Source organism: Panthera uncia, assembly GCF_023721935.1.
Source record: "Panthera uncia isolate 11264 chromosome C1 unlocalized genomic scaffold, Puncia_PCG_1.0 HiC_scaffold_4, whole genome shotgun sequence".
Classification (NCBI taxonomy): Eukaryota; Metazoa; Chordata; class Mammalia; order Carnivora; family Felidae; genus Panthera; species Panthera uncia.
In genome coordinates, this window is record NW_026057585.1 from 102,647,688 (window position 1) to 102,661,617 (window position 13,930).

The following is a 13,930-nucleotide window of genomic DNA, read 5'->3' on the forward strand; positions in this document are numbered from 1 at the left end:
CCCCCCGCCAGCCAAGGTTCAAGGGCTCGGGCTTCAAGACGTAGTCTGGGCTTTGCTGTCTGTGGTGAGGATCTGGGTCCCATCCAGCTCCAGGCCCGGCCTTATGGGGAGACTTCAGGGACCGTCCCCAGGGTCGCTGGTGGCTGGGCTGGGGCTGCCCCTAGGCTGTGGCCCCTTCTCACACACCTTCTCTCCTCTCTCCACAGCCCGGTGCAGCGCTGGCTTCTGTTTTAACGGCGGTCACTGCGCGCCCAGCTCAGTCCAGCTGTGCCGCTGTCCCCGAGGGTTCCAGGGTCCCCGCTGTCAGTACGGTGAGTGGACGGCTGGGCATTCTCTCAGCCCCTCACCCTGCTCCCTGCGGCTCATCTGAAGTTGTTGGGAGGAGGGGGGACCCTGAGACCCCCTTCCTCCACCGATGCCTCCACACCCCTTCCTCTTAGAGCCTGTCCAGTTGTGGCCTCCCCTGGAGAGATGGGCAGGGACCTGTCGGGCTACGGGGCGGCCAGGAAGCGGCCCGTCCCAGGGTCTGCAAACGGCATTCCTGCCTTGCTGGAGGCTCCTGCGTCCCCAAAGATGGGGGACAGCCAGGGTCCTATCGGAGGCGACTGGTTCAGTAAAACTGGGCACGGCTGTAAAGTGACGTGTCACGAAAACCCAGCCACGCTACACGCTGTTAAATAGCAGAAACTCAACGGAGTGAATTTCAGAGATCGAATTGGCTTTAGGAATCGATTCATGAACCGGGCAGAATCCCATATAACAAGGGGGAGGGGAGCTCCCAGGGGCTACAGAAAGGAAAGGTTTTTAAAGAGAGAGAGAAAGGGCAGGAAAAAGGAAATTGCCAGCCAAGAACCCTGGCTGCAGGCAAGGGGGGCCTCCTAAGGGGAGCGGAATCTACCGGTTTGCTTCCTTGTGCCAACCAGGGTTCCCGCGATGACCGCTTATGGGCGATGACCCCCCCCCCCCCCCCCCGCCCCGGGGCTTTGAGCTGCAGTCAGGTTGGGTCTTGGGTCGTAAACTACGTGGTGCCATTTTGGGGGCCTGTGGTTTTCCTTTTAACAACGTGCCGTCGGGGTGCTGGGAGGGGGGTTGGGCCTTGGAGCAGACGTGCGGGTGACGGGGTTTCTGTAAGGAAAGTGAGTACAAGTGCGTGAAAACGCGTCACAGGAACCCCCGCACTCATTCATCCTAATCTCTCTGCGAGATCTCTGTGAGATCAGCGAGAGCTCCCCTCTCTGGGGTTTCCTGCTCAGTCCGCGGTGCCTTCATTGAACGTGTAGCTTTCCGGGTCCTGTCGCAACGGGGCGCAGAGCCACGGCCGCCGGGGGAAGCGAAATACTCCCGACGGCTTCCGGTGCTTTGAACTTGCTCCTGGTGAGCGGCTGGGGGCTTCTTTCAGGGCGTTCGTCCTGCACCATGCTTCAATGCTTCGGATGCCCAGCGGGCAACCAGGGGGAGGGTGGGCATCAGGAAATTGCAGGGAGCAGGAGCCTCTCTGTTTATAGAGGAGACCCAGCCCTCTCTCTGGTCCCTGCATGTTCACGTGTGATGGCCCCCCTGCTGTCCCCAGCATGGGCTGAGGGTAGGGGTCCTGGGGAGACAGGTGCCGGTAGCTGAGGGTGCTGACCATTGCACAAGCTGGCGGGTTGGTGGCTTTTCTGATACCCTCTGTTAGCTGGAAGGTTCTCTGCTCAGCCAGCTCCTCAATCCCGCTGCTTCATGGGCTCTGTGTGCCGGGAGGACCGATGCCTGGGCCAGGGAGTGAGGCCCGCTGTCTCTCAAGCCCTCTGGGTGCTGGGGGGCCTGCCCTGTGCCCTCTAGGACCCTGAGCCCCTCTGTGGGCTGTGACCCCCCGCCCCAGGCAGGCTGGAGAAAGAGACACATCTTGGTCCCGGGGTGAGCTGGCTTTGGGGCCGTTGCTGGGTCAGGGATGTGACTTACCAAGTCGGCAGCACGGATGCTCTGTGGTCCCTGCCGCGGGGGGAGGGCAGTGAGGGGATGCTGGAGTGTGGCCTGTCTTTGGTCACGTCCTCCAGGAAGCAGCTGGGGACACCTGCCCTGACCCCCTCAGGGCCGGCCTTCCTCCCATGCCCTGCTTCCTGTCAGCCATCAGCCACCCCCGCTCCTGGCCTGACTCTGTCCAGGTGGCCAGCTCCGAGTCTCGAGGGCTGGTGCTGTCTCTGATGAGCAGCCTCCCCCACCCAGAGACCCTGACACTTGGCCTCACGGGGCCAGGGGTGGGGGGCATGAGGCTTGCAGAGGCAGAATGGGGAGGGAGCATCGAGTGGGGGGAGCTCAGCGTCAGCAAGTGGCCCTGTGTCCATGGGAGGGGGCCTGTCTGGCCAGGACACGTGCTCGGTGGGCTCAGATCCACACACGGGGTCTTAGGGAGGGGGGAGCCGTGCTCACATGCCTTGTCCTCTAGCTTCCGGGCCTGGGCTCTAGGCTTGGCTTTGCCTCCAGAGCAGCCCCCACTCCCCGCGTTCACATCAGGGGGCCTCTCTGGGCCTGGAGACTTGCGCCGTCTCACCGAACCCTCAGTTTATCCACTTGGTGGAAGAGGAAACCGGGATCAGGGAGGCCACGTAGCTGGTCACGTCTCAGCAGAGCTGGGGCAATGGGTGCCTGGAAACTTCCACCGTCTTCCCGCACCAGGCTTCAGTGGGGCCCCGTCAAGACCTGCTTTGGAGAGAGAGGGGCAGATCTCCAAGTCCCCACCCTGCCGTGTACACCCTGTGACCAGCCCGAGTCCTCTGGGGTAGGTCGGCTTTCCGGGAGTGGCTGGTCAGGGGTGGGACAGATGTGGCTTTCAAGAAGCAGCAGGTCCAGCTGGAGGGCAGCTGCTGGGCTGCCTCATGAGGCGCCGTCTCCTAGAAGAGAGGCTGGGTGTGCAGAGCCAGCTATGCAGGGCTGGGTGAGGGCTGGGTGTGAGGGCGTACAGGCTGGGTGTGCAAGGCTTGGTGTGCAGGGGTGGTGTGCAGGCTGGGTGTGGTGCAGGGCTGGGGGTGTAGTGCTGGGTGTGCACAGGTGTGCAGGGCTGGGCATGCAAGGCTGGGTGTGCACAGGTGGGTGTATAGGGTTGGGTGTGTAAAGCTGGGTATGCATAAATGGGTGTGTACGGCTGGGTGTGCATAGGTGGGTGTGCAGGGCTGGGTGTGCCCAGGTGGGTGTGTGGGGCTGGGCGTGCAAGGCTTGGTGTGCCCAGGTAGGTGTGTGGGGCTGGCCGTGTAAAGCTGGGTGCGCACAGGTGGGTGCGTAGGGCTGGGTGTGCGAGGCTGGGTGTGCACGGTGGGTGTGCGGGGCCAGGTGGAAGGGCTGGGCCGCCTGCAGGGACAGCCCTTGTCTGTGCTGCTGCCCAAACGTCCACCAGCACCACCTTCCAGTCTCTCCTCCGTCCGGATGAGGCAGACCTGAGCCTCAGCACAGTTGGCAATATTTAACCAATCCCCCAGTTATAATTGCTTCCAGTTTTGAAAATAAAAGCCATATTTTTTCTGGTTCCCCCAAATTCTTTCGTTTGAACAAAAGAGAGGGGGGAGGAAAGGACCCAGCTGTGTGAATGGTGGAGCGTGGAGGGGGCGGGGCCCTAGGAGGAGCCCTCCCCCGCCTGCCCCCTCTCCCTGGGGCTGGGGGCCTCGGGGCCCCCGGTGGCTTAGCCCCTTTGTTCCACCTCCACCCGCCCCCATCCCCCCTCCGGAAGGCGGAAGGCTTTCTGCAGGAGCCAGGGGACACAAAGGGGGCCTGTGCGGGCAGAGCCCGGGGCGTGGGGCGGGGTGTGGGGGGCTGGGCCCCGGGCACCCGCAGCAGAGCCCCCACCCCACCCGGCCCAGGCCCTCCGCCGCCAGGGCCAGCTTCGTGTCCCGTAGGTGGGCCAGTGTGACCGCGCACAGCATCCTGGACCCCAGTCACTCCTGTTGGGTGGGGATCAAATGGTGTTCCGTGCAAGGCCCAGGTGCCAGCGCAGGTGAGGCACAGGGCGTCTCCGTGGAAGAGGCTTGTGGTGGGGGCGGTGCTCTCTCCCCCCAGAGGCCCGGTCTGCTGGGCGTGAGGGCCTGAGGGTAGATGACCGGCTGGTGGGGACTGTCCCTTGTTCCTGCGGTAACTGCATGCACAGCGTGCCTGAGCTTCCGGACGGTGCTGCTCACATGTGGGCCCTCTGGTAGGGACACCCCCCCAGGACTGGGGGCCTCCCCGCCCTGGGGGTGAGCTGCATGTCAGCAGAGCAGGGCCAGTAGCTGTCCCTTGTTGGGCTCCGGGGGCCCTGCAGATCCACCAGGAATGTTCTCACCAGCAGAAAACACGGCTTTGTCCCACCCCTACACCCGGCTCACAAGCGCGTGCTCCTGAGTGAGCCAGTACCTGCCGGTGACGCGAGTGCTTCCTGGCCCCGGGCATGGGGTCTTAAGGAAAAAACAGGCAAGAAACACATACATTTAGGGACACAGCTTGCTTTTGCACTGGGCGTCGTGACCGAGCCGCTGGTCATTTCTTGTGACTTGATCTCACTTGACCTCTTGGGTAAGAAGCAGACTGAGAACTCAGGCTTGGGTTATCTCTAGGTACCTTCTGGGTCCAAGAAGCTTTGGCTTTTGTTCCCTTCTGGGCCTCAGTTTCCTCACCTGTAAAATGGGTGGGTTGGGCAGGTCTCTGAGGCAGTTCTGGGACTCTGGCTCTCGGGTCCAGCTGAGCGATCAGGGCATCAGCACTGAGGCCCAACAGAGCGCAGCCCGGAGCGCTTCCTGGAGGAAGAGGGCCTGTGGGCTGGGGAAGGTTTGGGGAGGTGCAGGTGGCTCAGGGTGGGCTTTCCAGGTGGAAGATAGGCTGGAGCAGAGGCGCAGAGAGGAGACAGTGAGCCAGCTTGGCCTGGAGGGCCGGGGGTGGGGGGCGCAGGAGGGTCAGCCTGGAACCCCCAGGGCCCTTAGCCTCCCTCTCTGAGCTGGCGGAAGACCTGCTTCCCGGGGCCACCTGGCAGGTGCCCCTGGGGACCCAGTGTGATCTGTTGCTCTGCCCCACGCCAACCCAGCAGGGAGAGACGTCAGCGGTCCTGCCTGGAGCCTCTGCACCCTGACAGTCTGCCTTCTGAGCAGGAAGCCAGCGGATGGGAGACCCCGGAGGCGGCTGTGCAGGGAAACAGAGCGGCAGGAACAGGCTGCTGCCCCGAGGGTGGGGGGCAGGAGGCAGGCCTCAAGGGCGACTCTGTTTCTAAATTGGGATGACTGATCAACAGGGAGGAAGCAGGCCCTCCCAGGCCACCCTTCTGTGCTGCCCACTGTGTCTGAGGGTGGGAGACCGACTCCCGGCCCGAGGTCCAGACACCATCAAGGGCTGCTCCTGGCCAACCGCTGTGACCAGCTCATCGAGGGGCCAGTGCTGCCCTCCTCGGAGGGGCTGGGGCCCTGGGTCAGGGTTGTCTCGTTTTGGAGGGCACGGCCCGCAGAGGCCAGGTTCCATGACCTCTGTGGTCCTGCCACCTGCCACGGGGTTGCTGTCCTGAGGCCGGCAGCCACAGTGGCCCTACACTGGCCCGATTCCCTCGGAGGCAGCTCAGCCACTGTCCTGTGGGCGTGGCCTCGGGTTAACCTGTCCTGACCTGCCTCTGACCTTGGTCCTGGGCCACGGTTGTGGGTTCCCTGCGCCGTTCCCTGCACCAGCCGTGTGGGGTGGCAGGGCCATTTGAGTCGTGCTGGCTGTCAGTGTGAGTTGCTTTCTGAGCCCGGGAGTTGGGGGCGTCCCCTGTGGGCACCTGGAACCTTTCGCCTAAGCCGGGGACACACCTTGGCTTCCCTGGGAGGCTGCCCTCAGGCTCTAGCCTTTGAGGAGCTGGGTCCAGTTTCTGGGTCATGAGAAAACCCAGACATGTGGGGGCCTGCCGTGCGTGGCTCTCCTCCAGCTGCGGGCGGCCCGCTCTGCCCTGCTTCCCCCCACCCCGGGTGGGCGGACTGGCCGTGGGCTTTGTCTTCTCCATGCACACCTGCTTTAGCTGCACCAAGCCCCTCCCTCGAAGAGAGTTCCCGAAATTTCCAGAGCCCCAGTTCCCTGCAGGAGGTGGCCCTGGGCGTCTGCCCAGTGACTCTTGCTTCCTGGCACTGGGGGTGTGGGGGAGGGGAGCCCTGCAGCCCCTGGGAGGGGAGGCCTGCTGGCTCAAATGCAGGGGTGGGTAGTGGCATCGACTCTGCCCACTGGCCTCGGTCCCGCTGCCCTTGACAGTCGGCTGGGCCATGGGTGGTCACTGCGGGTCCATCCCGCACTCGGGCCGGGCCGCATCCCTGCAGGGCCGTGTGTCTGCAGACGGTGTCTGCAGACGGTGTCTGCTCCGGGACAGTGGAGACCAACCACGTGCAGAATCGAACAGGTCTTTCAAAGCGGCTGACTCTGGGAGGGGTGTTCGTGTTCATACAGTGAATCACTTAACTACCAGGTCGGCCACCCCCCCAACCCCCTCCCCCCCCGGCCCCCCCCCCCCCCCCCCCCCCCCCGCCCGCCCTGCTCCAGCCAACCACAAAGGCGCCTCTGTCTTTTGGGATGACTGTGGCCTCCAGGCAGGCCTCGTGCCCAGTGGGGCTGTGGGCCCCTCCCAGGACTAACTTCAGAGTCGGGTGGTCTTATGGTATAATTATAGCCGAGAGCCACAGGGCAACTCTCCTGGGGGTGGGCCGTGAGCTCGCCCCGGCTGGGCATTTGCTGAGTGGGCATCTCGATGGCCCCCGCCCACATGGGGCCTACCGTCCAGGCAGGGTCGAGGCTCAGATAAGAGGACACGGCCTCCGCGCCCCCCCTCCCTGTGCTGCCCCAGGCTACAATCCCTGCCTCATCCTCATGGGTGGTCTCCTGAAAGGAGCCTGTGAACCTGCCCTTTGCCCGCCTCGGCCACACTGCCCTGGCCCTCCCTCTCCAGGGTTGGCCCAGACTTTTCCGTGGAGTGCTCTTCCCTTACAAGGGCGGTCCTGGGGCGTACCCTGCGTGGGCTGGATGCTCGTCCCGTTTTATAGATGGGAACACTGAGCCCTGTCACTTCCTGAGTTTTTGGGGTCTGTGGTGACTCAGTGTAAACAGTCTCTTGCACCAACCAGGGCAGGACCGGATGCTCCTGGGGGCCCCCCACTGACTGGGGTTGAGGGACCCTGGGTGGTGTCTGGGGGTCTGTGTAGTACGGGTACCCCATGTGGGTCCCCAGACTGTCGTCACCTTGGAATTGACAGACTCTACTGCAGGAACTCCCTCCTGCATGTTTGGGGCCAAGGGGCCTCTCCCGGGCCTCTGGAAACTTTTCCCCGGGGGTCCACTGGACTGTAGAGCCTGGCAGCTGCCCGCTGGCCAGGAAGCAGCAGTGCCCGATGGTACGGCACCCAGCTGGCCAGGGTTGATGGCTTGGTGCTTTCTATCTGGACAGAGGAAGGGCTGGGCCGAGCTGAGCTGGGCAGGCTGCTGTCCCCCGGCCCTCAGGGACCCTGCTCTGTACAGAGGCTGCCCCTTGCCCTCCTGCACCCTTGGGTCCTTCAGACCGTCGCTGCCTCGGGCTTTCTCCGCCGGTAGAGGGGAGCAGAGCTGGGGAGGCCTCCGTGGTGGGCCCAGGTGGGTGCCCACTCCAGGAGGGGCGGAAAGATGGGCTTTCAGGTCGGGACAGTTAGCTGGAGGGGCCCGGGGATGCTAGTGTGAGATGAGGGGTGGTCCTTGCATTTGGGGAGCTCTCAGGCTGGACACGAGAGAGACCGTCTCCGCACAGGTGAGGCTGGGCACCTGTGAAAGGAACTTGCGTAGGAAGCCATGGGGGTCCTCCCTCCACCCCCCCGTGAGGACCCCCCCATGCAGGAAGGGGCACCTCCCGAGTGAGCTCCCCGCCGTGCTGGGCCCCTTCTCGCTGCCCCAGAAATCTGCCCCTGTGGGGGCTTCTGTGGCTCGGCAGAGGCTTTGGGGTCTGAATTCCTACGGAGTTCCTGCCTCGTGCAGCCCTGCGCTCAGGAGCCCTTTCTGGGCCTGGTGCTGCCTCCTTAGCGGTTGGGCCCCTCGGCCGCCACGTCCCTGTCTGCAATCCCAGCAGTGCCCCGAGACTGTGGGGGGAAGGGCCTGGGCGGTGAGCACAGCAGATCCGGGTGAGTCCAGACCCCTGGCTATTTTCAGGGCTCTTGGAGAGCGCCTCAGCCTCCTGTCTACCCCATCCCCCAGGCGCTGGCCGCCCACCTGCCAAGCGCTGGCCGCCCAGCGCTGTTCCGGGGGCAAATTCCAGGAAATGTGCTGATTGCTCGTTTTCAGGATTCCTGGGGCTCGTGCCTGCCTTCCCATCTCGGCAGGATAATTAACGAGGGGTCTGCAAGCAGGGAGCTGGCCTCGGCATCCCGGAATCTGCTCGCAGGTCTTGGCGGCTCCAGGCATTCCAGAGCAGGGCCTGGCCCTCTGTGCCCGGGTCGAAGTGGGGCCTGGGCAGCATCGCGCAGAGCCAGGCCAGCTGACAACAGGGCAGCTACCGCAGGAGGAGGGGGTGGTGGCCAAGGGTGCCGACGTCCTGCCAGACCGGCCTCCGGCCAGCACCGGCCGCACGGGAGCCCCTGCCCCTGTCAGCCTCTCTGGCCAGCATCTCCGCTGGGAGCCCTGGGTACCGGGGAGGTCACCCCACCATTTGGGGCCAGGGCGAGATGAACCTGTGCATTAGCCTTCCGTTGTGGGGCCCTCTACAGCCAGCCCCGCACTCAGAGGTCTCTGGAGGGAGGAGGCCGCATCCCCACCGAGCCCCGTGCTGCTGCCCGTCCTGCTGTGGGCTGGGTTTCTGCAGAGCCAGTCTCGAGGCCAGTCCGGAGCAGGACGGAGTGCAGGCGCCCCACGCCTCCATCCGTGCTCTCCCCAGTGGATGCGGCCGCCTTGACTTGGGGACTCTCGACCCTGAGCAAACTACAGTACGTGTTGGTGGGTGCGGGCCTGTGAGCCCCTGGGGCAGAGAAGCCCGGCGGACCTGTGGCCACTTGGTTTAACTGGGAATTTGGGAAGATTCTTGGACACTGCACACCCGGGTGCTTAGCCCCAGCTCCCAGCTGGGGATTACGTCCCGGACTCTGTGGCCCCACAGACAGAAGGGGCGTGACACCCAGCGGAGTGCCCCCGCCTTCACTCTTCCAGCCCCCTGGGGCAGCCCAACGCCCCCCGGCATGGCCCTGGCTGTCAGACGGGCTGGCTCTGCGCTCATCCTTCCCTTCCCAAGGCCTGGCGGGGCCTTGTCTGCTCAGGGGAAAGGAAGGGCGAGTTTTGGCAAACCTGTGACACGACTTGTTTGTCAGGAAAGGCGAGCTCACACCTTGTCCTGCAAGCATCACCCTCCTAGCCAGGTGGGCGCGGCCACACGTCCCCATTTGCGCTGCGGCTGCGTCCTGGTGGGCACGCAGGGCGGACGGCTCTGCCCGATGCTGGCTAGGTTTGGGCACCTGTTGCAAGCTAGGCGAGACGGTCTCTGGAGAAGGGCCAGCGGTTTGTGTGAGCACTGAGGCCGCTGGGCCTTTCTGTTCTCCCCAGGGACTCGGGATCCAGTACCGGGGACCCGGATTCGCCCTGGAAGTCAGAGTGGCCGGGCTGGGAGCTGAGGTCTCCTGAGCGCCTCCTTCAGGGCCGTGGGCACAGGCCGGTGGGCCCAGCCCCAGAATTCTGGCTCCCTGTCCTGGTTTCCCTCACCTGCTGGGGACCGCCATCACTTTAGGGTCTCTGTGCCTGTGCCCAGTGCTGGCCTGTTCACCCCCAGCCCTCTCTGGCTGGATTTGCCCCCCTCTGGGGCTGTCTTTCGGACTGAGGGTGGGGCAGGCTGGGACATGGATTCAGGCTGGCTCTGGCTGCGTCCAGGACAGATCACCACCTCCCCGGAGCTGCTGCCTTCCAGGGCGGGCATTTCTGGCCACTCCCGGGTTGATGAGGACCCCTTAGAAGGGTGGGAGGTGGTCCTGGGGAGGAGGTGGCCGGGATGGGGTGGCTGGTCCTGGCACAGTCCTTGGCACTGGGCACCAGACCCATGCAAGGACCTCTCCCTCCAGGCCCCAGGGGGAGAACTCGTCCACTGGTGGGCACGTCTGGAACTCACACAGCCTGTCCCTAATTTGAGCTGCACACGAGGTCACCGCCCTCGGGACGGCCCTGCAGAGGCTATGGGACTAGGGAGCCGGGATGTGATACTCTGCTGGGTGCTCACACTGCTCCGTGAGTCCTCTGACGTCGACACAGCCCCCACCTCACTTTGTAGGTGGGGACACTGAGGTTCGCGGGGGGTGGTGTTCAGAGGCAGTGACTGTCCCCCTGTCTGTCCTTCCTCGGGGTCACTGGGTGCAGGGCTGAGCTGGGCAGCCTGTTCGTTGCTTGGCTGAGCTGTGGTGCCAGGCGTGGACACGGGATGGGTGCAGGCCATGCTGGCCACTCTGCCCACAGCCTCCCGGGCCCTCCCATCTCCTGTGTCCTGGGAGCACAGGGTTGGCTGAGCCCCCGCGTTCTGGTCTGAGGGGGAAGGTGCCAAGGTTTCTGGCCCTTGGGTGTGTGGGATTGGGAGATGCCCCACCTTGGCCCGGCCGGCCCCGGATGCACCTGCTAGGCCCAGAGCTGTCACAAAGAGCCTGGCGAGTCCACCTGGGAAGCCTCAGGAGATCCTGCAAGGAGGGTCTTGGGCAGTGTGGCCCCTGTGGCTTGGGGGCCCAGGCTGGCTACCTCCGCTAGCCCTTGGAGGCCACAGACACTCTGCTCCCCGCGGGCGTGGCCAGAGCACATGTGGACGGCATCGGGGCCCAGCCTGTGTCATTTCCTGTTTCCCAGCTGCAGCCAGGCTGGGGCACTGGGGGTGGCCCGGGTGGGGCTGCAGAAGGCACCTGTCCCGCTCCCGGCGGTGAGTGTCGACGAGCTGAACCTGCCTGTTTCCGAGGCCAGGCTCCAGGAAGGGGGCAGTCGGGCCCTCAGCCTTGCACAGCTGCCTGGGCCCGCCTGGCTGTCCCAGAGCAGGAGTGTCTCCCCGGGCGGGTGGGGACTTGGATCCCCTCAGAGGCTTCGGGATGGTGCTTGTGCTGGGAGGCTGCCTTGACCCGCGAACTCAGGGATCGGAGGCAGCCGGACACTGGCCCCAGCCCCTCCTTTCACAGGTTGGACTGTGTTCTGAAGCATGTGTGGCTGCGGCGCCTCCCTGTGTGTTCTGGAGGGCAGGCGCCAGGCCAGGGCCCTGCTGGGCTCTCTGTGGGCTGTGTGAATGAATGAATGAATGAATGAACAGACGAGTGAATGAACGAATGAACAAATGAATGAATGAACGAATGAATGAATGATATGGGTGATCTGGCTCTGTGGGCTATGTGAATGAATTAATGAATGAACGAATGAATGAATGAACAAACGAATGACTGAATGATACGTGTGATCTGGCTGTCTGTGGGCTGTGTGAATGAGTGAATGAACGAACAAACGAATAAATGAACAAATGAATGAATGAATGAATGATATGGGTGATCTGGCTCTCTGTGGGCTGTGTGAATGAATGAATGAATGAATGAACGAATGAGTGATACAGGTGATCTGTAGCCAGGCCCACCTGCAAACCTTCCAGCAACCTGTTCCTTTCCTTGGGACGCGCTGGGGTGGGCAGCTCTCCGGGTGCCTGGAAGGTGGTGGGGGCCCTGAGGGGTGGTGGGTGGGGTGGGGTTCCTGCCAGGAAGACGTTACCTTGGGGGCCCCGGCGCCCAGGCCTGGTGGGACTTGAGGCCAGGCAGCCGGCCCTGTGCACCCAGCGGTGTGCCCCCGGGCTTCACCCCACGCCAGGCAGATGTCCACAGAAGGCCACGTCGTGTCCCAAACCATCGTCCATGTTGACCTCTGCCCTCAGTGGGCACTGGGCTCTGCGGGTGGGGTGGGCAAGGCCCAGAGGCTGGCTGGGGGTGACCCTTGCAAATGGGTCCCTCAGCCCTGGTCCAGCCAGCGGTGCCCCCAGGGCCGCCCAGCCCTGCCATCCTTTCCAGAGTGTGGCCCGGGCAGTGGGAAGGCACAGAGAGGGTTAGGGCCGCAGACCCCTTCCGGGCCCCCGCCTTTCCCGGCCTGGGTGGTCAGGGTGGGGCACCGGCGCCCCCTGGTGGCGACGAGAAGCCAGAGCAGGTGCACCAGGCTGCCTGGGAGCTCTGGGGTCATTTCCTCAGCTGCTTCTGAGCCAGCCCAGCCCCGTGACGCCTGGTGTCATCCGGTGTCACCTCTGACAGCTGCTGAGGCCTGAGGGACACTGTGGGAAGAAGAAGATGAGACCCAGACCGGTCCTGGGCAAGAAAGGGGAGGGACGGCCTGGGAGCCCCAGGGAAAGGGGGCTCGCGTCCTGGGGGCAGATAATAGGAGACACGGGGATGATTTCTGATTTCAGGAGTGGCAGGTGTGAGGGTCGAGCCAGGAGGAGGGATGTAAGTGTCTGGGGGCTGCATTGGTGGGGATGGCGGGGGCTCTGAGGGCTTGAGTACATGCCACAGACACGAGTGTGAAGGCCTGGCTGGTCCAGGTGGGGGACACGGCCAGCACAGGGCCCAGCCAGGCGGGGGCCGGGTCCCAGGGGTTTGTTTCCGCCGGACTGCTGAGGGCTCTAAGTCGGGGGGGGGGGGTGTGGAGGGGCAGACTTGTGCTTCGGGGACCACCCGAGGCGCCAAGGCCGGAAGCCCGGGTAGCCGTGGTGGCTCATGCTGGGACGGCCGGTGGCCAGAGGGACATCGGGCCAGGGCAGAGAGGCGGGGCTGGCAGGGAGGGGAGAGGAGGCCGCCGGTGGGTACAGGCCAGGGGCGGGTGCTGCTAGCCTGGGGCTCCGCGTGCAGTGTGAGGGCAAGAGGCGTCTCCCGGGATCTGGTCTGAGAGGTGGGGGGCACAGGGGCCCCTTTCCCGCAACTGCAAAGACCGGGGCAGGTGCAGGCTGGCGGGCACTTGGAGCCTCTGTGCCGGGAGCCGCAGGCATGGCCGGGAGGTGCCCCCGGGCCCTGGGGGTGGGGCGTGGACACTGCAGGGCCCGAGGCTCCAGACACCGAGGTGGCAGCACCATCCTCTCCCGTGTGTGTTCCTATCTGTGGGTTGGGCCTTTGAGGGCCTCTTGGATTCTAAGCCCCGAACCCCAGCCTCATCCCCTCTGCAGGCATCCGGGGACCCAGAGGAGGGCTCTTTTTGGAAAACTGAGCACTTGTACCCAAATCCCAAGTGAGATAATCACCACCTTTAATCTTCCAGGAAACCCTCTTCCAACGAATGTTTGTTGGCTTTCCCTGTGTACCAGGCGCTGCTGGGGGCAGTCCCCGGGGGCGGGGGGCGGGGTGCGGGGTGCGGGCGTGCGGTCACCAGAGGACCTGGTCCCGGGTGAGCAGCCACTCTGTGGGTTGGTTCTGTGCTCCTCTGCACTAACTTCGTCCATCTGTCTGTCCGCCTGTTGGACCCCATAGCTTTGGGGTGCCTGCCGGGACCAAGCACGGGGCCCAACGCTGGGCCTGTAGGGACTCGCCCTCAAGGTCTCCGGTGACCTCCAGAGAGACAGTCGTGAAGCTCGGGGGAGACGAGTATCTGCTGAGGGTGTGGGCAGGTAGGACAGCCGCATGTGGAGGCGCGGGTGACATGTGTGTGTGTCTAGGGGCCCAGGCTGCGCAGAGGGCTGAGCTGGCCCGCAGAGTGGGTGGCCCCCAGGGAAGTGACCCTCGTGTGGGCTAAGAAGGAGCGTAGATGGAGGCCGGCGGTGCAGAGGTCCGCGGTGGGCAGCGGGATGCTTCTCTGGGGAAGCTTGTGGGGAGCGGCCTGCCCGCCCGGGGGTAAGTCCTGAAAGGGGCCCCCTCCTCCCCTCTGCTGTAGCCGCCGCTGCTGCCTTGGATGGATGGGGTGGGCCTGGCCGCGGGGGCTCCTGGGGTCTCACACCAGGGAGGTGTGAGGGGCATCCAGGCGTGGAGCAAGGTGTCAGAGCCCAGCTTGGTGCGTTGGGGGG

At 64.5% G+C, this 13,930-nt stretch overlaps 2 protein-coding genes across 2 annotated transcripts in view; one reads left to right on the top strand and one right to left on the bottom strand.

The window, feature by feature from the left end:
* MEGF6 (multiple EGF like domains 6) overlaps nucleotides 1–919 on the top strand; it is an 18,263-nt gene extending 17,344 nt beyond the window's left edge. The window contains exons 4-5 of the mRNA XM_049618224.1: nucleotides 207–311; nucleotides 441–919. Of these exons, the coding sequence (XP_049474181.1) occupies nucleotides 207–311; nucleotides 441–640 (305 nt within the window). The 3' untranslated portion in view covers nucleotides 641–919. The remainder of the gene's footprint in view (nucleotides 1–206; nucleotides 312–440) is intronic.
* Nucleotides 920–12,122: 11,203 nt separating this feature from the next.
* ARHGEF16 (Rho guanine nucleotide exchange factor 16) overlaps nucleotides 12,123–13,930 on the bottom strand; it is a 13,695-nt gene continuing 11,887 nt past the window's right edge. The window contains exon 12 of the mRNA XM_049618930.1: nucleotides 12,123–12,214. Coding sequence (XP_049474887.1) covers nucleotides 12,123–12,214 — 92 coding nt within the window. The remainder of the gene's footprint in view (nucleotides 12,215–13,930) is intronic.